This window comes from Rana temporaria, chromosome 11 (genome assembly GCF_905171775.1).
Source record: "Rana temporaria chromosome 11, aRanTem1.1, whole genome shotgun sequence".
Lineage (NCBI taxonomy): Eukaryota > Metazoa > Chordata > Amphibia > Anura > Ranidae > Rana > Rana temporaria.
Window position 1 is genome coordinate 151,122,319 of NC_053499.1, and position 27,459 is coordinate 151,149,777.

The 27,459-nt window shown below is 45.7% G+C and overlaps 2 protein-coding genes across 3 annotated transcripts in view; one reads left to right on the plus strand and one right to left on the minus strand.

Moving 5' to 3' along the window:
• Window positions 1–27,459, plus strand: part of CEP89 (centrosomal protein 89) — a 95,110-nt gene that overhangs the window by 63,841 nt on the left and 3,810 nt on the right. For both annotated transcript variants that reach the window (XM_040329453.1, XM_040329452.1), the window contains exon 17: window positions 21,871–22,040. In XM_040329453.1, coding sequence (XP_040185387.1) covers window positions 21,871–22,040 — 170 coding nt within the window. The remainder of the gene's footprint in view (window positions 1–21,870; window positions 22,041–27,459) is intronic.
• Window positions 1,679–21,794, minus strand: LOC120917873 (E3 ubiquitin-protein ligase RNF182-like). Its single transcript, XM_040329454.1, has 2 exons — window positions 21,735–21,794; window positions 1,679–2,979 (listed from the first exon to the last, which is right to left on the minus strand). Exon 2 carries the CDS (start codon window positions 2,960–2,962, stop codon window positions 2,258–2,260), a length of 705 nt encoding a protein of 234 aa, XP_040185388.1. The 5' UTR covers window positions 2,963–2,979; window positions 21,735–21,794; the 3' UTR covers window positions 1,679–2,257.

Genomic DNA, 27,459 nt, shown 5'->3' on the forward strand with positions numbered 1-27,459 from the left:
CATTTTTTACTGTGTTTTAGACATTTAATTCCGGGTTCCAACAGATTAATTACAAAATAAAGTGACATAAAATAATATCGGGGGTTCACTCGGTTTTCCTGTCAACAGTCTTCTAATGACTACATTAATACATCTGAGAGAGAAGTACCACCCCACAGGTTATTGATTAAGTTATACATTTTATTTCAATGTAAGATCAAGTGTAATGTTGCGTATACATGAACGGATTTTCCATTGGAAAAAAAAATCGTCTTTTTTTTCTGACGGAATTCCGCTCAAGCTTGGCTTGCACTCACACGGTCACACCAAATTCCGACCGTCAAGAGCGCGGTGACGTACGACACTACGACAAGCCGAGAAAAATGAAGTTCAATGCTTTTCCGAGCATGCGTCGACTTGATTCTGAACATGCATGCTTTTTAGTGCGTCGGAATTGCATACAGACAAACGTTTTTTCCGAATAGATTTTTTTTCCATCGGAAAAATGAGAACCTGCTCTCCATCTAAGTCCGTCGGAAATTCCGACAGAAAAAGTCAGATGGGGCATACACACAGTCGGAATATCCGACGAAAAGCTATTTTTCCATCGGAAATTCCGACCGTGTGTGCGCAGCATTACACTATAGGAAAGAGACAATACTTTTCGGGGTCCAGAACACACTTACTTCATCAGGTATAGCCATGATGAAGGCGGTGAGTTCTGGACCCCCCAAATGCATTTTTTGATTTCCTACAGTCTACTACTTGATCTTTCACTGGAATAAATGTATATCTGGACCAATAATCAGTGGTGCGGCTAGCCCTGATGAAGAGGGTTAACTCTGGATCCCGAAACACAATGGATCGTTATATCGGTATCGGACCGATACTGAGCATTTGCGGGAGTACTTGTACTCCCGCAAATGCCCCCGATGCCAGATCCGATACTATACACCCAGCCGCCGCATACCGCAACGCCGCCGCCTAGGTAATCAGCGTGCGGGGAACATTACAGCTTTCATTTGAATAGCTGTGTGTTCCCCGCTGCGCCGCATATAGACACTCCCCCTTGCTCGGGATTGGACGGGTGATCTGTCTATCAAAGTGCAGATCACCCGTCCAATCCTGAGCAAGGGGGAGTGTCTATATGCGGCGCAGCGGGGAACACACAGCTATTCAAATGAAAGCTGTAATATTCCCCGCACGCTGATTAACTAGGCGGCGATGGCATCTAGGTATGGGGAGACAGGGCTAGACATGGCTGCATATGTGGGGGGACATGGCTGCATATGTGGGGGGACATGGCTGCATATGTGGGGGGACATGGCTGCAATTTGTGGGGGGACATGGCTGCAATATGTGGGGGGACATGGCTGCATATGTGGGGGGACATGGCTGCATATGTGGGGGGACATGGCTGCATATGTGGGGGGACATGGCTGCATATGTGGGGGGACATGGCTGCATATGTGGGGGGACATGGCTGCATCTGTGGGGGACATGGCTGCATCTGTGGGGGACATGGCTGCATCTGTGGGGGACATGGCTGCATCTGTGGGGGACATGGCTGCATTTGTGGGGGACATGGCTGCATCTGTGGGGGACATGGCTGCATTTGTGGGGGACATCGCTGCATTTAGGGATACATTTAAAAAAAAGGATCGGTATTCGGTATCGGCGAGTACTTGAAAAGTATCGGTACTTGTACTCGGTCCTAAAAAAGTGGTATCGGGACAACCCTAGTTATTATAGTCTTCTACTTGAGCTTATGTTGAAATATATTTATATCTGGACCAATAATCGGCGGTGCGGCTAGCCCTGATGAGAAGTGGCTGGGCTCTGGACCACAAAATGTGCTCATTCCTATAGTCTACTTGATCTTACATTTGAATAAATTTACTTTTGGACCAATAATGGGTGGTGTGGCTAGCCATGATGGAGAGGGTGAGTTCTGGCTCCTGAAGTGCATTGAATCTTTACTCTAGTCTTCTACTTGACCTTGCATTGGAATACATTTTATTGCTGGACCATTATTAACCTGTGGTGTGGCACTTCAAATCTCAGATCTATTGAGTTGCATCACAGACTAAGGAAACTGTGGCGATCCTCTGGTGTGTAGAAGCACCCACAGAATCCAGACACCCCGTTCAAACACCACCTCAACACTACTGGATAGTAACACCAATCGGAAAATTCTAGGGTTCCAGTGCTACCCATCCATTCCTCCCAAGTGTCTAGTTCTAATGGCCGACATAACACATTGCTGTGTCACCATTCGTCAACTCCTGGTTGAGCAGTCGCATATGCCTTGGCAAAGGCACTGGCAGAAGCCGTAGACCAGGCACACGGTCAGGCTGGAGGGTACCAGGCTGACGCAGACAATTCCAAGTGTCACTTTCTGAATCACGAGCAAATATATCCCAAGGGGCAAAGAGCCAAAGTAAAAGAAGCCCAGCAGCCAGACCAGTATCCTGGGGACATGCTTGCACAATTTGGAAAAAAGGTCGTGGTCCATTTGGCCTTGAGAACTCACTGAAGCCGAGTCCATGCTGTGCTCCGCGTAGTAGTCCGAGATCGTGTTTTGACTGGGTGTCCGCGTGGAGTCTCTTTGTACCTCCATGATGGTGATCACTAGGCAGTTCGAAGATCCATGGGAAGGGCTAGAGGACGCAAGGTTTTTGGGGGTTAGGACCACCTCATTGCTGTCTGAATTGCAGATGGTGCGCTCAGCGAGCTTAGACAAGATATTGGTGTCGTCCGGGAGACCCGCCACCTCTTCTTCCTGAAGTTCGGTCTCGTTGCGGCAGAACGGGCAGCTGATGCACGGCGCCCCTCCGCCTATGAGAAGGATTTTGGATAGGCATCTGGCACAGACACGGTGAAGGCAGTTTAGGATCTTGGGTTTGCGGCTGTGAGCGGTGAACTTTTGGTAGCATATTTTACATTCCAGCTCGTCCGATGTCGGCACCTCCTCTGCGCTCATCTTTTATCTCTGCGTAGCTAAAAAAAAAAAAAAAAAAAAAAGTGATCACACCGAGTCTGCTTTTTTAAATTGCACTAAAAGGGGGTATATTTATAATGCAGTGAATCTGACATTCAGCAAACATTAATGACAAAATTGGCAGCACTCAGATATCAAAAATATATTAAATATATATAGTGTATAAAAAGTCGAATTTGTGGATCTTGCGCTGGCTTTAAAGTGAGCGGCTGTGCGTTTGTTTGTGTCCGGACTGTGTGGCAATATATGATGTGATTGTGCATTTGTTTTATTGATTGATTGTTTTTTTATAAAAATTCAGGGTTTTAGGCGATGAAGCCCCTTCTGGTTTATGTGTGTTTTGTGTTTCTGACTCATTGGGGAGGAAAGAGATGATGTATTGCATGTGGATACGAAATTCCCTCTACTGATCTGAGAAGATTTACCTTTTAATGTGGTTGTAAATCCTTATATATTTCCTGTGATGGGACTATCCTCAGGTGATGTACAGAGATGAAACAAATCCTTCTACATAAGTATTGTACATGTGTATCTGCAGCCTTCTCTTCTCTACATCCATTCAAAGTGCTCAATTTATAAGCTTGTCTGAGAGTTCAGAAAAAGGGCGGAGAGCTGAAGTCACACTCTGCAGAGCTCAGCGAGGAGAGCTCTGAGAGCTGATTGGATTCACACGGCACACAGGGACAGAGCTGAGGCTGTCAAGCAGCTGGAGGTCCCTCCCCTGTCACCATTTTTCTCTTTGTGTCAGGGAAAACTTGTCAGAAGTGATTAACGCTGATCGCAAGGGAACAAAGCAGCAGACAGAAACTGCACTTCGTGCTCTGGATTGAAACAAGTACACACTATAGAGCACGTGTGTCAAACGCAAGGCCCACAGGCCAAATCCGGCCCACCAGGCTATTTCATGTGGCCCTTGCACCTCTTCTGCAGCTTTCCTGACAGTGACAACAGTGGACCATGTCTTCATTATGTGTGTTGATATGGCCATTTGTAGTCTCCATAGGAAGCCTGAATAACAGGGTGACAACCTAGGACAAAAGGACCATGCCTGCATTATGTGTGTGAAAATGGTTCTTTGTAGTCTCCAACTGAGGGCTGTGTGATACATTGACAACACAGAAGCAAAACCTGGAAGACTAGAACAGAGCGTTGTCATCCTATAACAGGAAATATCTGAACAAGGATCTTCTCCTAGAGATTATTATGATTAAAGTGCTATTAAAGTCTGTAATGGATTTGCACAGAGCAGCCCAGATCCTTCTCTTCTCGGGTCTCTCGCCGGCACTCCTGGCCCCTCCCTCCTGCCTCCGCAGCAAGCAGCTTGCTATGGGGGCACCCGAGCCAATCCGCTGCTCTGTGTGTCCATTCAGACATGGAGCCATGGCTCGGCCACGCCTCCTCTCTTTCCTCATTGGCTCACTAACTTTGACGGCAGTGGGAACCAATAGTGCCCCGCTACAGCCTGAGCCAAAGAGGAGAGAGAGTCTCGGCCAGCCGAGACTCTCCTGCAATATCGCTGGATCGGGGTGGGGCTGAGATAAGTATTAGGGGGGCTGGGTCTGCTGCACACAGACGGTGTTTTATCTTTAAATGCATTAAGATAAAAAAAAAAAAAACTTTCAGACTTTAGAACCACTTTAAAGCTTCTCAGTACAGCTGAACTCCTGCAGCCACTTCCTGCCCACATGCACTCCAGTTATGGCTGCCGGGCATTTCTCAGGGAGATTTTGCTGTTGGCAGCAACAATGACTATGGTTGTATCTAGGCTTGACCCGATACTAGTATCGGTATCGGGACTGATACTGAGCATTTGTGTGAGTACTTGTACTCACACAAATGCTCCTGCTGCCTGACCCGATACTTGGTCAGCGGCGAGCGGACTCTGGGCGGAGATGGTGGGCAGCGTCAGTAGGCGGATCAGCAAAAAAACAAAAGAACAAAAGCTGGACAGCCGCACTCCAAAATTTTCTTTAAAAGAGATGTCTTTATTTTCAACTGTGCATACAGTCACTGCAAGCCCACAAAAATCAGTATGGCCAACGTTTCGCACTGGCGTCAGTGCTTAGTCATGGCTGGGTTTTGTGGGCTTGCAGTGACTGTATGCACAGTTGAAAATAAAGACATCTCTTTTAAAGAAAATTTTGGAGTGCGGCTGTCCAGCTTTTGTTCTTTTGTTTTTTTGCTATTACCGCATTGCCAGCACCCTGGTGGTTCAACAACCCCTGATCATCACGAGGCTCACCTGGAGCGGTGAGAATTCTGTCAGTAGGCGGATCAGGCTGCCTCAGTGGGCGGGGAGGGCGGGTCTGTCGTCAGTAGGCGGATCGGGCGGACGGCCTCAATGGGCAGAGCGGTCGCCGTCATCTTGGCACACCCTGCACTTGGCCACAGTAAGCCAGCAGCTGACATCTTGTTACTGGGTGTAACAAGATGTCAGCTGCCCATGTAGTTCGAGCTGGGTGTAACAAGATGTCTGCTGATGCTTACTGATGCCAAGTTCAGGGTGTACCAAGATGGGCACTGCAGCATAGCATTTCCTCATGTAGTTTATTGCTGCATTTCAGTGCCTGCCCATAAGTGCCAGCCACCTGTCAGTGCCCATAAGTGCCGCCTATCAGTGCCATCTAACAGTGCCAGCCACCTATCAGTGCCTATAACTGCCGCCCAATAGTGCCAGCCACCTGATAGTGCCCATAAGTGCCGCCTATCAGTTTCACCTGTCAGTACCGTCCCTCAGTGCCAGCCACCTGTCAGCGCCCATAGGTGCCACCTATCAGTCCCCATCAGTCAGTACCACCTATCAGTGCCCATCAGTCAAACTGTCACATGGCATTAAAACAAGTATCGGTATCGGCGAGTACATGAGGAAAAGTATCGGTATCGGCGAGTACATGAGAAAAAGTATCGGTACTTGTACTCGGTCCTAAAAAAGTGGTATCCGGTCCTAGTTGTATTATGTTTTGTTCAAATGGCTTCTTGCAGTGTCCATTGGAAACCTGGGTGACAACACAGGAGCAGGATTGGGAGACATGAACAGAGTGTTGTCACCCAAAACAGGAAGTACCTGAACAAGGACTTTTATGGCAGGAGCACCAGGCATTATCATAAAGAATGCTGCAGATTTACAAATGTGTAAAACTGCTTAATAAAATGACATTATGTGACATTTTAGCAATTTGCATTTACATCTACATGACGGCGGCTTTCAGTGTCTAAGGTGTCTCTCGGCCTTTAATATACCCCAGTTGTGTTTTTCTTTTTTCTATTCTTGACACTCTAAATTTGATGATTCTTGATACATACCTTATATAGATAAAACTATAACGGGATAAGAGAATCTTATTAAATATACTGTATATGTCTATACCTTCTATTCTGAGCCAACAAATGCAGATGGATTCTTTATTCTGCAAAAGGCTGCAGCCCTCATGAAGACATAATGGCAGCAGGGCACTTGCGGCCTGTCACTCGCTATCTGCAAAACTGTCATAATAATGACATACCAGCTGCCGTGACGTCCCGATCGCCACTGTGCGGTTCTACTCTTCTGAATAATGCACTGACTGCATGATGGGAAGCCAAGGGTTGTGCTGAAGTCTATAGAATGCTTACACTTTATTATTTACCATTCAGTCTGTCGGATCCCTCCATGATAGACGAGGAGATGAACACAGCAACAGCCGTGTATACATCCATCTCATTTTTTTTCTTGATTTCTAGAATGAGATTCCTTATTCCAAGGACAGCTAATTGAAAAAATCCTGCAAGTTACACAAGATACCTGTTTTTACGGATATTTTTAATTGAAGGTGGGCCATAATGAATTAAAACAGAGGTCCTAAAAATACACCTACCTCTTCAGAATCAAAAATAATCATATTCACTCATTCATGCTTGGACCTCTTGCAGCCACCAGGGACCTCGCATTTACGCTGCGCCGCCGTAAGTTTGAGAGGCAAGTGCTGTATTCGCAAAGCACTTGCCTCCTAACTTACGGCGGCGTAGCGTAAATGGGGCCGGCGTAAGCGCGTGTCATTCAAATGATGATCAGGGGGCGTGTTTTATTTAAATTAAGGTTGACCCAGCGTATTTTACGTTTTTTACGAACGGCGCATGCGTCGAAATTCCGACGCGAATCGTCATTGCTTTCGGCGTGAACGTAAATTACGTCCAGCCCTATTCGCGAACGACTTACGCAAACGACGTAAAAAATTCAAAACGACATCCATACTTAAAGCGGGAGTTCACCCAATTCGTTTTTTTTTTTCTATTTTCCCCTTAGATTCCTGCTCGTTTTGTCTAGGGGAATCGGCTAATTGTTTTAAAATATGAGCAGTACTTACCCGTTTTCGAGATGCATCTTCTCCGTCGCTTCCGGGTATGGGTCTTCGGGAGCGGGCGTTCCTATTTGATTGACAGTCTTCCGAGAGGCTTCCGACGGTCGCATCCATCGCGTCACTCGTAGCCGAAAGAAGCCGAACGTCGGTGCGGCTCTATACTGCACCGACGTTCGGCTTCTTTTGGAAAATCGTGACGCGATGGATGCGACCGTCGGAAGCCTCTCGGAAGACTGTCAATCAAGAAGGAACGCCCAGTCTCGCAGCCCATACCCGGAAGCGGCGGAGAAGATGCATCTCGTAAACGGTATGTACTGCTCATATTTTAAAACAACTAGCCGATTCCCCTAGACAAAACGAGCATGAAGCTAGGGGGAAAATGTGTAAGCTATGGGTGAACCTCCGCTTTAACATTGGCTGCGCCTCCTAATAGCTTGGCTGCGCCTCCTAATAGCAGGAGCAACCTTACGTTGAAAAAGCCTAACGTAAACGACGTAAATAAATTGCGCCGGGCGTACGTACATTTGTGAATCGGCGTATCTAGGTCATTTGCATATTCTACGCCGAAAACAACGGAAGCGCCCCCTAGCGGCCAGCGTAATATTGCACCCAATTATAGTATTCAAGTTACGTCGGCGGAGGAAGCCTATTTTTTGAACGTATCTGCCTTTGAGAATCGGCGTACAGATACGACGGCACAGATTTGAAATTACGGCGGCGTATCTGGAGATACGCGGCCGTAACAGCTACCTGAATCTAGCCCACTGTCTTTGAAATTACCCCAGCCCCTGTTCAAATCAAAACCGGGCACAGAGTTGGTCCGGGGACAGTGTCCTCAATCTGAGGACTGTCCCCGGAAAGCAGGGATGTCTGGTCACCCTAATCTAAATTTGCTCTAAAAACGGTCTCTCTCTTTCTTTGTTGACTGCCCACAGCCTGACAGGTTAGCAGTTGAGGCTCCCATATGTTTGTTCCTTCAGGCTGGGGTTCTTCTTTAACCACTTGCCGCCCGCCAATGACATATTGACGTCGGCAAAGTGGTTGTAGAATCCTGACCGGACGTCATATGATGTCCTCGGATTCTGAGCCGCTGCGCGCACAGAAATAAAAAAATAAAAAAAATAAAAGGATGCCATCCTAGACCACCAGGGATGAGGAGGACACAAAAAATGGATGCCAATCAGTGCCGCAATGGATTCTAATCAGTGCCCACAATGGGCATCACTGATTGGCAGGCATTGTTTGGCACTGATTGGCATCCATTAGTACAACACATACAATAGTGCCCATCCGTGCCACCTATCAGTGCCCATCCGTGCCACCTATCAGTGCCCATCCGTGCCGCCTATCAGTGCCCGTCAGTGCAGTACCATCAGTGCCCGTCAGTGAAGGAGAAAACGTACTTATTTACAATGTTTTATAACAGAAACAAAAAAAAACGTTTTTTCTTTCTAAATTTTCAGTAATTTTTTAATTTTTTTTGCAGAAAATATATATCCTAGAGGTGATCAAATACCACCAATGGAAAGCTCTATTTGTGGGTACAAAATGATAAAAATTTAGTTTGGGTACAGTGTAGCATGACTGCGCAATTGTCATTCAAAGTGCAACAGCGCTGAAAGCTAAAAATTGGTCTGGGCGGGAAGGTGTATAAGTGCCCTGTATGGAAGTGGTTAAAGTGGAGGTTCACCCGAAAAAATGTTTTTAACATTAGATTGATGCTCATTTTGTCTAGGGGAATCGGGTCGTTTTTTTAAAATCGAAGCAGTACTTACCGTTTTAGCGAGTGATCTTCTCCGCCGCTTCCGGGTATGGGCTGCGGGACTGGGCGTTCCTATTTGATTGACAGGCTTCCGACGGTCGCATAGATCGCGTCACGATTTTCCGAAAGTAGCCGAACGTCGGTGCGCAGGCGCCATATAGAGCCGCACCGACGTTCGGCTACTCGTGACGCGATGTATGCGACCGTCGGAAGCCTGTCAATCAAATATGAACGTCCAGTCCCGAAGACCATACCCGGAAGCGGCGGAGAAGATCGCTCTCTAAAACGGTAAGTACTGCTTCGATTTTAAAAAAACAACCCGATTCTCCTTCACAAAATGAGCATGAATCTAATGTTAAAAAAAAAAATTCGGGTGTACTCCCGCTTTAATTAGCCTGGCAAAGTTCAGGCCTAAAGGGAAGCAGTGATTTCTCAGCGAGGAGAAGGGAGGAGGTACTTCTGTCTTCTCCAGTGCTGGATGTGGGTCGATAATGAATACAAACATACAGCCGTTCCCCAGTGTCAGCCGAGTCCCAGCAGCGGCAGGAGGTCACGTAATACACAGTAACTGATGTGACATACGTTTGTGTGAGAAATCCCACATAGGCCTCCTTTGGAGGGGAAGTGTGTACTTCACTAGCAGTTTATTTCTATCCTGAACTGTGCGGTTACCCAACAAAAGCTTTTCACGCGTCCTTCCAGTGTCCTTGCCATTTTGCAGGCCGTGCTAATATAGACAAGGTCATTGGCGGTAGGGACTCTGCAGGAGTAGTAGGGCTCGTGGATGAAAAATGGATAAATATCAAGAGGTTGTTTGTAGCAGGAACAACCAACCTCCCGGTAATAAATCCATTTTTCATCCATGAGCCCTAATGCTTCTGCAGCATCCCTACCATCAATTATCTTGTCAATATTAGTCCTCTCATTTTTTGGTGCAGTGAAAATTAGCGCCTGACTGGTTGCTTTAAACACAATTTTTTCTTTTTTTCATTTGCTGTTTCTTTTTTTTTTTTGCAAAGGCCTCTGGTACTTATTGACTCATTTCATTGACGCAATGGTTTTATTAATATCACAGAACCGGAAGGGTTATAGCATGTAGAGTCCATCCTTCATTGGAGTCATCTTCTCAGCCTTCCTGCAAGAAACAAGCCCACCTATGGAGCCAGCGATCCTGGATGCAGAATATAAAGACCCGGATTCACGTAGAATCGCGTATCTTTGTGCGGGCGTAACGTATCCTATTTACGCTACGCCTCCGCAACTTTTACAGGCAAGTGCCGTATTCTCAAACGAAAGTTGCGGCGGCGTAGTTCAAATGTGGTAGATGTGAGCGTGTGTTGTGTTAACTTACTGTGACCCCACGTAAATGACGCTTTTTACGAACGGCGCATGCGGCGTCCGTGAAAGTATCCCAGTGCGCATGCTCCAAATTAACCCGCAAGAAGCCAATGCTTTCGACGTGAACGTAAATGACGCCCAGCCCTGTTCGTGAACGACTTACGCAAACAACGTAAAATTTTCAAAATTTGACGCGGGAACGACGTCCATACTTAACATTGGTACGCCGCATCTACGCCTCATATAGCAGGGGTAACTTTACGCCGGGAAAAGCCTAGCGTAAACGGCGTATCTGTACTGCGGCGGCCGGGCGTACGTTCGTGAATTCGCGTATCTAGCTGATTTACATATTTCTAGGCGTAAATCAGCGTACACGCCCCTAGCGGCCAGCGTAAATATGCAATTAAGATACGACAGCGTAAGAGACTTACGTCGCTTGTATCTTGCCCAAATCTATGCGTAACTGATTCTATGAATCAGGCGCATAGATACGACGGCTCGCATTCGGACTTACGACGGCGTACGTGGAGATACGCCGTCGTAAGTCCTTTGAGAATCTGGCCCAAAGCCTCCAAAAAAAAAAATTTGTCAAAAACCACATGTTTATGTGGATTTAAAAGGGAGGAGAGCTACAGTCATTTCTACTACTAGTAATCTTCAATCTGGTTAGTTGATCACCTTCAATGTAGGCCCCCAGTGGTGCACACTCTCCTTGGTAAGAAGATACAAAAACATTAGCACTTCAAATGAATGCATTTCATGTATTTATGGTAAGGACAACATCACAAAGATACAGTGGAACCTCGGATTACGAGCATAATCCATTCCAGGAGAATGCTCGTAGTCCAAAGTACTCGCATATCAAAGCTAGTTTCCCCAATTGAAGTCAATGGAAACGAAAATAATTTGTTCCGCATTGACTTTAATGGGATGCAGTACCGCATGCGGCCAGAGGCGGAGGGGGTGCCGGAGAGCCTCGGAAACTGCCCAAAAGGCCAGAGGACACATCGGCTGACCTCAGCTGTCCTCTGGACTTTCCGTGCATTTCCAAATGACGCCGATCGGCTGCGAACGATGACATTCGGCTCCGACGCACCCCTTTTCTATCACAGCTGAATTAACTTGCTGTGTGTGTCAATAGCCATATTGTATGCGACCCCCTGTTGTGTGTGTGTGTTTTTTTTTTTTTTTTTACACGCTTCTGTGATGTCGTTAGGTGTTAGGGTACTAATTTTATGAAACATTTATCCCGCTCATGATGTTCCCCGTAGTACACATTACAGGTACACTTCTAATTGAGGTGTCAATTGTTGGACGATTAAATAGGACAGATGGGCTCTTTGACTGCCGGAGGACCCCGCCTCCTAACCAGCAGTCAAGGGCACCACTTTCCAAAAAAACGTTCATTAATATTAATTTCCACTAATATTATATTTGATTGTGATTCATCCATTATTAATACGCCGGGAGATTGAGAGCGTGCATTAGCTGTCTGACAAATGTTCTTCAAGAGAGACTAAATTAGCGGCATAATTTTGTACTCTCACGACTGAGACCCAATGACAGACTGCTATTAACGGCGCCGGCTATCATTGAATGGTATCAGTGTCGCATAATTAAAGTTGCTATCGGCTCGGGGAACAGCTCATCTGAGAGTGTGAGAGCGTACGTCCTGCAAATAAGCCGAGGCAAATCACTGCAGTGATTCCAGGTCAGAACGCAATTAACACTTTTCTTTTCGCCTTCTGTGCCGCCTTATCATGTTTTGAGTGCAGACCGAGGCATTGGGTGCAAGCAGAGCCATACCAGTGTAAAGTGGGGTTGTATCAAGGTTCACCCTCCCTTATTTGTCCTGGTGACCATTGTCAAGGGGACTAAAAGTGATGAGAAAATAAAGCGGTTCTAAAGGCTAAGGCAGGGTTTGACAAATTTGCTTGGAATCTAGGAGCCAGCTCAAAAAGTTAGGAGCCAGGAGTGGCGCCCCGTCCCACCGAGCTTGCGCGATGAAGCGAACGCATACGTGAGAAGCGCCCTCATATGAAAGCGGTGTTCAAACCACACATGTGAGGTATCGCCACGATTGGTAGAGCGAGAGCAATAATTCGAGCCCTAGAGCTTCTCTGTAACTCAAAACATGCAACCTGGTGAATTTTTTTTAAACGTCGCCAATGGAGATTTTAGAGGGTAAAAGTTTGTTTCGCCATTCCACAAGCAGACGCAATTTTGAAGCGTAACATGTTTGGGCTAACTTTACTGGTGTGTTATTTTTTTATTAAATAAACAATTTCCCGAAATGTTCCCAAAAAAGTGTGCTTGTAAGACCGCTGCGCAAATACGGTGTGACAGAAAGTATTGCAACGACCGCCATTTTATTCTCTAGGGTGTTAGAATAAAAAATATATATAATGTTTGGGGGTTCTAATTAGTGTGTGTGTGTATATATGTATGTGTGTGTGTTTTTTTTATATATATATATATATATATATATATATATATATATATATATATATATATATATATATATATAAATAAAAAAAAATATGTGTGTGTGTATGTATATAACTATATATATATATATATATATATATATATATATATATATATATATATATATATATATATATATATATATATATATATATATATATATATATATATATATATATATAAATGTGTGTGTGTGTGTGTGTGTATGTATGTAAAAGTAGTCTGTCCAGTGGTTCCAAAAACAATACCTGGAGATCCTGCCAGAAATTCAGTGAGTGCCTAACCTTGGTCCTTGTACCAACATGTCTTTCTTTTTGTATATCTTCTCAAAAAAAAGCTGCAAATTCAAAAGGGACGTACAAGTACGCACGTTTGCCTGCAAATGCCATTCTGCTGACGTATATCGGCGTGCGGAGGTTGGAAAGCGGTTAAGGTTATACACGTAAAAAATTGTCAGCACAGTGGCTTAGACTGGCCATAGACGGTGCAAATTCCTTTCCTGCAACCTGTAACCTGCAACCTATCGCAGAACAGCACAAGGAGGAGCGTGAGTTTTTAAAACTGCACGGCCGCCTTCTAAATATGTCACGGACTGGGGTACACAGATCGGATTCTGCAATGGGCACGGTGAGGTCAGGCTGCAAAGGTAACAGGACCTGCCGGGGGAACCAACTGGATCTTGCCATGGTCGAGTTGAAGAGCTGCAATGGGCACAGTGAGGTCTGGCTGTAATGAGCGCAGTGAGGTCTGGCTGTAATGAGCGCAGTGAGGTCTGGCTGTAATGAGCGCAGTGAGGTCTGGCTGTAATGAGCGCAGTGAGGTCTGGCTGTAATGAGCGCAGTGAGGTCTGGCTGTAATGAGCACAGTGAGGTCTGGCTGTAATGAGCGCAGTGAGGTCTGGCTGTAATGAGCGCAGTGAGGTCTGGCTGTAATGAGCGCAGTGAGGTCTGGCTGTAATGAGCGCAGTGAGGTCTGGCTGTAATGAGCGCAGTGAGGTCTGGCTGTAATGAGCACAGTGAGGTCTGGCTGTAATGAGCGCAGTGAGGTCTGGCTGTAATGAGCGCAGTGAGGTCAGGCTGTAATGAGCGCAGTGAGGTCTGGCTGTAATGAGCGCAGTGAGGTCTGGCTGTAATGAGCGCAGTGAGGTCTGGCTGTAATGAGCGCAGTGCGGTCAGGCTGTAATGAGCGCAGTGAGGTCAGGCTGTAATGAGCGCAGTGAGGTCTGGCTGTAATGAGCACAGTGAGGTCTGGCTGTAATGAGCACAGTGAGGTCTGGCTGAAAATGGGCACAATAAAGCTGCAAGTGGGCATTGTTGACCCTCTTTTCCGCTTACAGTAGCTGCTGCATTCTCGCCTTCGGCTTATACTCGAGTCAATAAGTTTTTCCATTTTTTTGTGGTAAAATTAGGTGCCTCGGCTTATACTCAGGTCGGCTTATACTCGGGTATATATGGTACCTCCACTGTGCAGTTCGTTTTGCACAGTGTGGCCCCGATCGTCCTCTTCTGGGGTCCCTCGGTGGCTCTCACGACTCCTCCCTGCATTAGATAACCCTCTAGGAGACGCGCTCTCCCAAGGGGGGTTACCATGCGGGCGCGCTCCCGAGTACAGCCATAGCTGCCGAATGCAGGACTCTGCCCCGCCAACCGGCGGGTGCATCATTGGATTTGATTGACAGCAACTATCAATCTATCCAATGAAGAGCCGAGAACCCCGGGCAGAGGGATTGCGTGTCCTCGGCGTGGGACATTCCAGGGCTCAGGTAAGTAAAATGGGGGGGGGGGTTCACTGACTGACCTAGGTGAAAAAACAGGAGGGTTTACAACCCCTTTAAGCTGTTTACTCCAGTTCTCTATTAGAGTGTCTTTGGTCCTTAAACATGGGTGGATCATTTTTGACGTCAATGAGTTCTCTTCAACACTAAATTGCTTAATTCATCATAGAAAACCTTTTAGTAATGTTCAATTCAATTAAGCGAGGCCAAGGGGTGCAGCTCGTCGGATGAGGCGATGCACGTTGCCTTAGAAACCAATTTTTTTTTTTTTTTTTTTTTATCAATGAGAAGGATGCTCTGTCCAGGACCATCTCCCGTATACTGTAACACTTTCAAGTATAGAGGAGGGGGGGGGGGGGTCACCATCTTTCCTTGCCTTGCAATATGCCACCAATCCCCCGTGGCATCAGACGGGTTAAGCAGTCATGACTATTGCTGGTTGGTCTCCAGAGAAAGTACGGTCTCTTCTGGATTGCAGCCCCCCAGCTATATCTAGCATCTTCCTATTATCCCCGCTATGGGTAAACCTTGAACCATGCCGTGGTTAATAAAAGCTAGCTATGGATTTTGCATGTACAGCAGCCAACTTAAATGCAGAGAGGTGTAGGATTTTTTGATGGGTTGAATAATTTAGGAGCCTGCTTTTCATTCTTCTTCTTTTTTTTTAATATGGATTAGACAATTCATTATGTCTCATAATTAATGTGCACACTCACATCATCATTCCTCAAGTAACCGTTAAGCTTTATGACCTTGAGCCAGAAGCTTGACATTGATTATAGAGCTATTTCTATTCCTGGTCTGCCAGCAGAGGTACTACAACTGCTAACATGCATGATTGAAGGCATTGATTGGGCTATAGTCTGCAGGGCCGCCATCAGGGGGGTACAGGCAGTACACCTGTAAGGGGCCTGGAGGCCCACAGGGCCCCAGATGGCAACCCCCTTTTTTTTATTTTTTTATTAAAGGGCCAATTTTTTTTTTTTTTTAGGGGTCCGGAGGTCCCCAGGGCCCTGGATGACAACCAACCCCCTTTTTTATAAAAAGAAATATATTTTTTTTATATATTTTTTTATTTCTTTTATTTTATTTATTTATTTATTTATATATATATATATATATATATATATATATATATATATATATATATATATATATATATATATATATATATATATATATAAAAATAATAATATAAAAAATAAATAAACATTTTTTATAAAAAAAGGGGGGTTGCTATATATATATATATATATATATATATATATATATATATATATATATATATATATATATATATATATATATATATAATTATATATATATATATATATATATAGCAACCCCCCTTTTTTAATAAAAAAATGTTTATTTATTTTTTATATTATTATTTTTATATATATATATATATATATATATATATATATATATATATATATATAATATTTTTTTTTTTTTTTTTTTTTTATTAAAGGGCTCAGAGGCCCCCAGGGCCCCATGTTTTGTATTTATTTTTTATTAAAAAAGGGCCCCCCCTTTTTTTTTAATAAATGTTTATTTTTATATTTGTTTTATTTTTTTTATTTATTTATATATATTTATATATATATATATATATATATATATATATATATATATATATATATATATATATATATATATATATATATATATATATATATATATATATATATAGCAACCCCCCTTTTTTTTATAAAAAAAACAATATTTTTTATATTATTATTTTATTTATATATATATATTTTTTTATTAAAGGGCTCAGAGGGCCCCATGTGGCAAACTCCCTTTTTTGTATTTATTTTTTTATTAAAGGGGCCCCCACCTTTTTTTTTATAAATGTTTATTTTTATTTTTTTTATATTTATTTTTTTATTTATTGATTTTTTTTATTAAAGGGCCCAGAGGTCCCAGATGGCAACCCCCCCTTTTTTTGTAATTTATTTTTCTAAAAAAAAAAAAAAATTTGTATGTGTGTGTGTGTATATATACATATATATTTTGGTGCAGACTGTGGCAGCCATGGGCCCCCCACAGGAGGTCTGGGCCCTGGGCAGCCACCTGGGTTTTGCCCATAAGGTAATCCGCCACTGGGGGCAGGGGCCACCTGGTCATCAGGCAGCAGGGCCCATTGATGCCCAGCATGACATCACAGCGAGCCACAGCTGTCTCTAGTGATTAAAAGCCCTCAAGGAAGTGAGACTAATGTATGTATAGTCTTCCTGTATCTTTTTAGTTCTTTATTTTGCCTACAGTAAAATGATTAACTTCTATAGTAACCCATAAATTGGGAGCTGTAGGGGTAACATTACACACCATGTAATCGGGGGCATTAATGCTCTATAATTAACCAATTAATTCATTATAATGCCAGTTGTATGCCAGTTTCAACCCTGTGTCAGGCTTTGGGCTCAGTCTGTCATTAATTTTTGTAAAAGAAAAAATAAATGAAAAATAATATTTTAAAGAATGAGGGCCAGATTCTCAGAGACTTACGTCGGCGTATCAGTAGATACGCCGTCGTAACTCTGAATCTACGCCGTCGTAAATTTAAGTGTATTCTGGAAACCAGATACGCTTAAATTAGGCTAAGATACGATACGCCGTCGTATCTTAGGGTGCATATTTACGCTGGCCGCTAGGTGGCGCTTCCGTTGAGTTCGGCGTAGAATATGCAAAAAACTTGATACGCCGATTCACGAACGTATGTGCGCCCGTCGCAATTAGTTACGCTGTTTACGTTAGAGATACGCCGGCATAAAGATAAAGCTGGTCTCTAGGTGGCACATCCCATGCAAAGTATGGACGTCGGAACAAGCGTATCTTTTTACGTTGTTTGCGTAAGTCGTACGCGAATAGGGCTGTGCGTAAATTACGTTCACGTCACAGGCATTGAGCCGACGTATCTTTGGGCGTAAATACGACGTGATACTGAGCATGCTCGCGCATGCGCCGTTCGTTCGGACATGCATCTACATGGGGTTAAGCCTCATTTAAATACAACACGCCCCCTACGGCCTACTTTGAATTACGCGCGCTTACGCCGGCCCATTTACGCTACGCCGCCGTAACTTAGGAGGCAAGTGCTTTGTGAATACAGCACTTGCCTCTCTAAGTTGCGGCAGCGTAGCGTAAATACGGTACGCTACGCCCGCGCAACGTAGATCGGTCGTACGTGAATCTAGGCCTGAATGTTTACCGGGGGACTGTATTTTGGCCCACGGGTTGCCAGCCTACAGTCATGGCTCAGTTATGGTAGAGGTGCCGTTATATGGCCCTAACATGGCAGGAGGTTTGCTTTATAGACCCCATACACACCATTAGATTTTCTGAAGATTTTTGTCTTCAGATTTACCAAAACCATATAATATGAGGTCAAACCCTTAAAGCGGAGTTCCACCAATTTTATTTTTAAAGTCAGCCGCTACAAATACTGCAGCTGTTGATTTAAAAAAAAAGGATACTTGCCTGTCCAGCGCACCCGCCATGTCGGCACCCGAAGCCGATCTCGGCTCTCGGGTGCTGCCGCCGCCATCTTCGGTGAGGGAATCAGGAAGTGAAGCCCTGAGGCTTCACTTCTTGGTTCCCTACTGCACATGCGCGACTCACGCTGAGCAATGCCACTGGTCTCTGCTGTCTTCTGGGACCCGTGTGTCTCCCAGAAGACAGAGAGGGCGCCAGACGTGGCGTAGACTCCTGCAGATAATGTGGGGGTCTATGCCCGGAAGTGGTTGCAAATTCCAGTCTTAGGCAGGGCTTTTTTTCAGGGGGAACTTGGGGCAACTGGCTCAGACCCTTTGGTGCCTGCTCACCACAATCACTTGTAAACATAGAAGTCCAGTTTCTGTGTTTACAAGTGACAGCTCTGCACTCTGTATGTAATGCAATCCTGGTATTTAATGCCCCTTTAAGACCCTTCTACTGTTTTTGAAATCTGAACGGGGTCGTGGTTGAGTTCCTGCACCTATTTTCTGAGAAAAAAAGCTCTGGTCTTAGGTATCTGCTCCCCCCTGAGAGGTGCCAAATGTGACACTGGGGGGGGGGGGGGGACACCGGGGGGGGGGGTCTGGACAGCAGAGGTTCCATTTTTGTGTGGTCCTCCGCTTTAAGGCTGGATTCACACCTATGCATTTTTAGTGCTTTTTGCAGATTAGCACTACAGTCCATTTCCTATGGAACACGTTCTGTAGCGCAAATCTGCAAAAAGCGCTAAAAATGCCATAGGTGTGAATCCAGCCTTAATGCCGCGTACACACGACCGTTTTTCGGGTTCTAAAACACAACGTTTTTCTTTGATGTCATTAAAAACGATCGTGTGTGGGATTCAGAGCATTTTTTTTAACAATCCTAAAAAATAGTCACTTTTTTTCGAACACGCTCTATTTTTTCACGGCGTTTTTTAACGTTGTCGTTTTTTAAGGTTGTAAACAATGGTCGTGTGTGGGCTTTAACGACGTGAAAAAAACCGTGCATGCTCAGAAGCAAGTTATGAGACGGGAGCGCTCGTTCTGGTAAAACTAGCGTTCGTAATGGAGTAAGCACATTCATCACGCTGTAACAGACAGAAAAGCGTGAATCGTCTTTTACTAACACGGAATCAGCTAAAGCAGCCCCAAGGCGAATGGAACTTCCCCTTTATAGTGCCGTCGTACGTCACCGCGCTTTGCTAGAGCATTTTTTTTTCACGATCGTGTGTAGGCAAGGCCGTTTTTAATGATCGGTTTGAAAAAAACATAGTTTTTTCTAGACCCTTAAAAACGACATTTTTTACAACCTAAAAAACGATCGTGTGTACGCGGCATTAGAGTTTCAATTAATATGCAATCAGACAGGCCCTTGCACTACATGGTTTTGGTAAATCTGAGGACAAAAATCTGCAGAAAATCTAATAGTGGGGCAGATTCACGTAGATGGGCGTAAATTTGGGCGGGCGTAACGTATCTGATTTACGTTACGCCGCCGCAAGTTTTTCAGGCAAGTGCTTTATTCACAAAGCACTTGCGTGTAAAGTTGCGGCGGCGTAACGTAAATCACCCGGCGGAATTCAAATTCGGCGGGTAGGGGGCGTGTATCATTTAAATGAAGCGCGTCCCCGCGCTGACCGAACTGCGCATGCGCCGTCCCTAAAATATCCCAGCGTGCATTGCTCTAAATGACGTCGCAAGGACGTCATTGGTTTTGACGTGGACGTAAATTATGTCCAGCACCATTCACGGACGACTTGCGCAAACGACGTAACTTTTTTTTATTTTCGACGCGGGAACGATGGCCATACTTAACATTGACTGTGCCTCATAGACCCAGGGGCAACTTCACGCCGGAAAAAGCCTAACGTAAACGTCGTAACTTTACTGCGTCGGCCGCGCGTACGTTCGGGAATTCGCGTATCTAGCTAATTTGCATACTCGACGGGGAAATCAAAGGAAGCGCCACCTAGCGGGCAAAAAAAAAATTGCAGTTAAGATCCGACGGCGTAAGAGACTTGCGCCTGTCGGATCTAATGAATATCTATGCGTAACTGATTCTATGAATCAGTCGCATAGATACGACGGCGCTAGGCAGAGATATGACGGCGTATCTGGAGATGCGCCGCCATATCTCTTTCGTGAATCTGGGCCAGTGTGTATGGGGCTTTACTTGTTAACTCTGCAGTGATTTTTCTTCTAGTTGGAATATATCTGCATTGGCAGGCTGTTACTACTGATCACATTGGGTCTATATTTATGTTTGCGCGGCGCTGCAACTACAGACGCACACAGTGCTGTTTAGGTGCATCCTACATAAACGTGTATTAGTCGGCTCCTTTCTGATCAATAGAGTTGGCCCTTTTTTAGTGCGCCTTTTGGTGCGTTCATCAATAAATAAACGCTTGTCATAGTAAACCAGGCACCTCCATGATCTGATCGGCCTGTATTTGCCCAATTCTCTGGTAGTAAATGTCTCCTGTATCAATAAACACTGGGCTGGGATACATAAACTGGACATATAATATAAGGATATCAATCATTTCTATTACAACTTGGCGCCTATTTGGGCAAATCTATTGCATGTGCATCAGACTGCCAGATCTTCTCATTTCATAGCCTGCAGAGGCATTACAGCTGACAGGCTGTAGATAGGAGTCTTTAGCTTATAGCTCTCAAGAACTACAAGTCACATCATTCCCTACCAGCTATAAGTGATTGCTGTAAAACAGGCTCAGCTTGCGATCTGATGAGGAGCTGCAAGTCTCAGCATCTTTAGCCAGCATGGGACTACAAGTCTCAGCATCTTTAGCCAGCATGGGACTACAAGTCTCAGCATCTTTAGCCAGCATGGGACTACAAGTCTCAGCATCTTTAGTCAGCATGGGACTACAAGTCTCTGCATCTTTAGCCAGCATGGGACTACAAGTCTCAGCATTTTTAGCCAGCATGGGGACTACAAGTCTCAGCATCTTTAGCCAGCAGGGGACTACAAGTCTCAGCATCTTTAGCCAGCAGGGGACTACAAGTCTCAGCATCTTTAGCCAGCATGGGACTACAAGTCTCGGCATCTTTAGTCAGCATGGGACTACAAGTCTCAGCATTTTTAGCCAGCATGGGACTACAAGTCTCAGCATCTTTAGCCAGCATGGGACTACAAGTCTCAGCATTTTTAGCCAGCAGGGGACTACAAGTCTCAGCGTCTTTAGCCAGCATGGGACTACAAGTCACAGCATATTAGGGTGATTGACAAAGACTGATGTGAACAAGGTTTATGATATTCAGCTGTTAAAGCACTACTAGCCCCAGCATACCTGAACAGTTATTGCAGCTTTACATACTGTACATGCATGGCTAGCCAGGAACATTTGCTGCCAGCTGCAACTTCTCATTTAGTGGGGAACTATAAGTCCCAAAAAGCAACCTGTAGCCATCTATAAAATTAAATCACTACAAGTCCCAGCATGCCCTAACAGGACATACTGAGGATTGTAGTTCCATTTGACAGCTGCAATAAGGGGAAGAAGGGGGGGGTGAGGAGGATGGATGCTGTAAAAAGATTTGATAGACATACCTGACTTTAAGGTGTCAGCGGGACACGCTCAGGCAGCAGCTGACGGGTAGATTTGAGCGAACATCTGTGCGTTTCTGCAGCCATCCTGAGATCTGTCAGGCGTTTATTACCCATGTCACTCTTCCTCCGCTTACAGGTGTACAAGAATAAAGCGGCCAGCACAGTGCGAGGAATCGCTCACACGCTGAAGGAACAGGAGGAAGATTTTGCCGGGAAGGCGGCCCGATCCCAGCGGGAGATGAAGCACCTCCACTGGCTCCTACAAGACCGGCAGGATGCCTTCAATCAAGTCTTGCAGCAGAAGAGGTAAGTCAGAGCCAAGCAATTAGATGCCGTCGAAAAGAGAGGAGGGTGGGGGGATGCAGATGCACTGCCTGGGGGGCACCGTCCCTTTCATCCCAGTCCCATCTGCCGGTGGGGGGGCTTTACAAGCTGTGCCCTATTCACACAGAAAATGGAGGTCTCCCCCCCCCCCCCCTCTCCCAGCTCCTTGAAGATGATAATCATCAACTACTGACTGCAGAGCCTGTGTCTTCCCATTCCCTGGTTGTGCGGTCCTTCTGATGATATTGCTCCAATGCACCCCCCCTGCACAGAGGCTGTGTACATCTTACTTTGTCAATATCACTTATAAAGCCACAGAAGGGGAAGTGACTTCATTTGGTCTCCGGAGCACATAATTGGCTCATTGATGGTAAGGCTGATGTGTGGAGGTGGAAACGGAGAGAAGGATCCTCCTGCCAGTAGAATTAAGGACAGGCTTTCTTGTCATCAGACATCAGCGGAGAGGTGCGTCTGGTGAAAGTTGTACGGTGGCAAATCTTACTGCCCTCGCCACTGTCACTGGCCAAATACAGGCTTTGTTTGACCAGTAGTTCATCTGTGTAGAGGGTAGTAGTTCATCTGTGTTGAGGGTAGTAGTTCATCTGTGTTGAGGGTAGTAGTTCATCTGTGTTGAGGGTAGTAGTTCATCTGTGTTGAGGGTAGTAGTTCATCTGTGTTGAGGGTAGTAGTTCATCTGTGTTGAGGGTAGTAGTTCTTCTGTGTTGAGGGTAGTAGTTCTTCTGTGTTGAGGGTAGTAGTTCTTCTGTGTTGAGGGTATTAGTCCATCTGTGTTGAGGGTAGTAGTTCATCTGTGTTGAGGGTAGTAGTTCATCTGTGTTGAGAGTAGTAGTTCTTCTGTGTTGAGGGTAGTAGTTCTTCTGTGTTGAGGGTAGTAGTTCTTCTGTGTTGAGGGTAGTAGTTCTTCTGTGTTGAGGGTAGTAGTTCTTCTGTGTTGAGGGTAGTAGTTTTTCTGTGTTGAGGGTATTAGTCCATCTGTGTTGAGGGTAGTAGTCCATCTGTGTTGAGGGTAGTAGTCCATCTGTGTTGAGGGTAGTAGTTCATCTGTGTTGAGGGTAGTAGTTCATCTGTGTTGAGGGTAGTAGTTCATCTGTGTTGAGGGCAGTAGTTCATCTGTGTTGAGGGTAGAGCTGCACGAATAATCGCGGAGAGAATCGCGATCTCGTTTCTCCCCGCCCGCGATCTCCCCGCGGGATGACCCGCGATTTTCGGGTGCGGCCATAAATTATTCTCACCTGTCCCATGTGTCCCGGAAGTCGCTCACATTCCCCATCACCACCATCCTCCAATCCGCAGCAGGAACGTCATCATCCGCCGCCCGCTGCTGCGCCGCATGGCATGCCGGGATATGTAGTCCCGCCTCTGTTGTTAGTGAGGGGGGAGGTCTCCTTGTAGAACTACCAATCCCAGGATTCCTAGCGGGCCTGGTTCCAGACAGGGAGCGGAGAAGAGAATGCTGACCGGAGCCGGGGAGATGAGGGCAGGTGCTGGGGGAGCCCGGCCGGAGCTTTACCGCTGGAGGAGGCAGAAGGCGGGATAGCACCAAGGTGAGGGCCGGCAGAGGGGTTCCGTGTAACCCGGAGCCTGAGAGAGAGAACCATTGTACTACCAGGGGGCCTGAGCGAGAGTATAAATATATGGATAGGGGTGACAACATGGGCAATGGTGACAACATGAGTAGAGGTGACAACATGGGCAATATTGACAAGAACGGGGTTTACTACCGCTTTAAATAAAAAAAAATTGAGAATCGTAATCTTCATTTTATGCAAAAGAATCGCGATTCTCATTTTTCCCAGAATCGTGCAGCTCTAGTTGAGGGTAGTAGTTCATCTGTGTTGAGGGTAGTTCCTCCCAAAACTGACATTTCTGTTTACAGGTCGGGTCGAGTCTGGTGTGGAGAATCACCCACTGGCTTCTTACAGCTTCTTAAAGGAGTTGTAAAGGCGGAAGGTTTTTTATCTTAATGCATTCTATACATTAAGATAAAAAAAAAACTTCTATGTGTAGCAGCCCCCCCAATTACCTACCAGAGCTCCTTCTCTCTCCAGCAGTGTCCACGATCCGCTCAGCCATCCAGTTCACTTTTCCCGATTGGCTGAGACAGAGCAGCGTCGTCATTGGCTCCCGCGGCTGTCAATCAAAGTCGGTCACCCAATCAGGGGAGAGAGGGGTCAGGTTGGGGCTCTGTGTCTAAATGGATACACAGAGCTGTGACTCAGCTTGGGTGCCCCCTGTAGCAAGCTGCTGGCTTAGGGGGCACTCAAAAGAGGGAGGGGCCAGGAGCAGCAAAGAGGGACCTGAGAAGAGGAGGATCTGGGCTGCTCTGTGCAAAACCAACTGCACAGGTAAGTGTAACATGTTTGTTATTTAAAAAAAAAAAAACAAGCCTTTACAGGGATGCTATGGGATATTTTAACCCTTTCATCACCCTAAACATTAACCCCTTCCCTGCCAGTGTCATTAGTACAGTGACGGTGCATTTTTTTTAGCACTGATCACTGTAATAATGTCACTGGTCCCTCAAAATTGTCCATTAGGTGTCAAACTTGTCTGCCGCAATATCGCAGTCCCGCTATCGGTCGCTGATCCACGCAATTATTAGTTATAATAAAAATATCCCATAGTTTGTAAACGCTGTAACTTTTGCGCAAAACAATCAATATACGTTTTTTTTTTACCAAAATATGTAGCAGAATACATATTGGCCTCAATTTATGATGAAATTCGACTCGCGGACCCGATCGCCGCCGGTGTCCCGCGTTTGGGTCACAGGAGCTGAAGAACGGGGTGAGGTGAGTGTAAACACAGCTTCCCCGTTCTTCTCTGTGGCTTGTCACTGATCGTCTGTTCCCTGTTATAGGGAATGACGATCAGTGACGTCACACGTCCAGCCCCGCCCCCCCCTACAGTAAGAATCACTCCCTTAGGGCACACTTAACCCTTTAGCGCCCCCTAGTGGTTAACCTCTTCACTGCCATTGACATTTTCACAGTAATCAGTGCATTTTTATAGCACTGTGAAAATGACAAATTGTCCCAAAAATGTGTCAAAAGTGTCCGATGTGTCCGCCATAATGTCGCAGTCACGGAAAAATCGCTGATCGCTGCCATTACTAGTAACAAAAAAAATATTAATAAAAATGCCATAAAACTATCCCCTATTTTGTAGATGCTATAACTTTTGCACAAACCGATCAATAAATGCTTATTGCGATTTTTTTTTTTTATACCAATAATATGTAGAAGAATACGTATCGGCCTAAACTGAGGAAAAAATATGTTTTTTTATATCTTTTTTGGTGATATTTATTATAGCAAAAAGTAAAAAATATTGCATTTTTTTTCAAAATTGTCGCTCTATTTTTGTTTATAGCGCAAAAAATAAAAACTGCAGAGGTGATCAAATACCACCAAAAGAAAGCTTTATTTGTGGGGGAAAAAAAGTACGTCAATTTTGTTTGGGAGCCACGTCGCACGACCGCGCAATTGTCAGTTAAAGGGACGCAGTGCAGAATCGCAAAAAGGGGCCAGGTCCTTTTACCTGCATAATGGTCCGGGGCTTAAGTGGTTAAAGCGACGCAGTGCCGTATTACAAAAAATGGCCGGGGAGGGGGGGGGTGAACCTTGCGGCGATCGGCTGGTTAATAAATAGTTATTTGGGGGGGGGGGGGTCCACATACAATACTTTTGGTCATATATTAGGTGATGGTCCACAGTCGGTTGGCCGGGTATTACAGAGGGTCGGTGTATTGAAACATTATGCTCATCATGTGTAAGTAATAAGGATACGGAGAGAGATGAGCGCAAATCTGTTTGTTGTTGAAAAGTCATAATCTAATATTTATTTTTTTATAGCCATTTCCCAGCAAATTATATGGAAAGGCCTGGAGAACATTTATGGCTGTAAATTAGCCGCGAGTCGCGTACTTTCCCCCATCTTTCTAGAAGCAGATTAGGAACATTATGGCCATTATCTGTGAGAGCCGGCAGAGGACTTGAGGAATTAAGTGTTATGGACGGAGATAACAGAAATCCATCACCGAGGACGCAGGCAGAGAGGCAAACTCCGCATCGTCTCCGGCAGCCAATCTCAAGTTGTCAGGTCGGGGACCGGCTCATTTGCAAGCCAGATGAGACGCTCACAGACCCGGATACCTGCAGCTATGAAAGAGAATCATCCTCCTTATTATTCTGGCAGTAAAAGCTTAGTGACCCCAATTGTTTTACATTTCCTTTAATATCTGGGATATTTAAACATCGGCAGGCTGGTAATATCCGCCGCTGGGGCTTGTTCACACTAAAAACAAGAACAATGCATGTGTTAGAGAAAAAAGAAAGTCTCAGCATTTTAACGTTTTTCAACAACCAGAGCACAAAAAAAAAACATTCCCCAGTAAAATATTTGTTAAAATTCTTACCCCCGGGACTTGCAGTTAACAACATTAAATGCTGCTGGCTCCTGCACTTTCAGAGCTGCTTCCAGTGGCGGCTCATGGTTTTTTGTTTGGGGGGGCAGCAAACAACCACCACCCCCCAGCACCGCAAAGACCCTAAACCAACCCCCCTCTCACCACCCCTCGGCATCCCATTGACTCCCAACCAGTACTCCTCTAACCACCCCCCCCCCCCCCGGCACAGCAAATACCCCAACCAACACCCCTCTCACCACCCCCCAGGCACCACAAAGACCCCCAACCAACCCCCCTCACCACCCCTCCAGCACCTCAAAAACCAACACCCCCTTGGCACTGCAAAGACCCAAACCAACCCCCCTCTCACCACCCCTCCAGCACCTCAAAAACCAACACCCCCTTGGCACTGCAAAGACCCCAACCAACACCCCTCTCACCACCCCCCAGGCACCACAAAGACCCCCAACCAACCCCCCTCACCACCCCTCCAGCACCTCAAAAACCAACACCCCCTTGGCACTGCAAAGACCCCAACCAACCCCCCTCTCACCACCCCTCCAGCACCTCAAAAACCAACACCCCCTTGGCACTGCAAAGACCCCAACCAACCCCCCTCTCACCACCCCCCCTGCATCTCAAAGACCAACACCCCCCCTGGCACCGCAAAGACCCCCAACCAACCCCCCTCTCATCACCCTTCTGGTACCTCAAAGACCAACACACCCCCCCCCCCCTTCAAAGACCCCAACCAACACCCCTCTCACCACCCCCCAGGCACCACAAAGACCCCCAACCAACCCCCCTCACCACCCCTCCAGCACCTCAAAAACCAACACCCCCTTGGCACTGCAAAGACCCCAACCAACCCCCCTCTCACCACCCCTCCAGCACCTCAAAAACCAACACCCCCTTGGCACTGCAAAGACCCCAACCAACACCCCTCTCACCACCCCCCCCTGCATCTCAAAG

Bases quoted from the DNA above. Each gene is read 5' to 3' on its own strand.
- LOC120917873 (XM_040329454.1), bottom strand. From the start codon at position 2,962: ATGAGCGCAGAGGAGGTGCCGACATCGGACGAGCTGGAATGTAAAATA.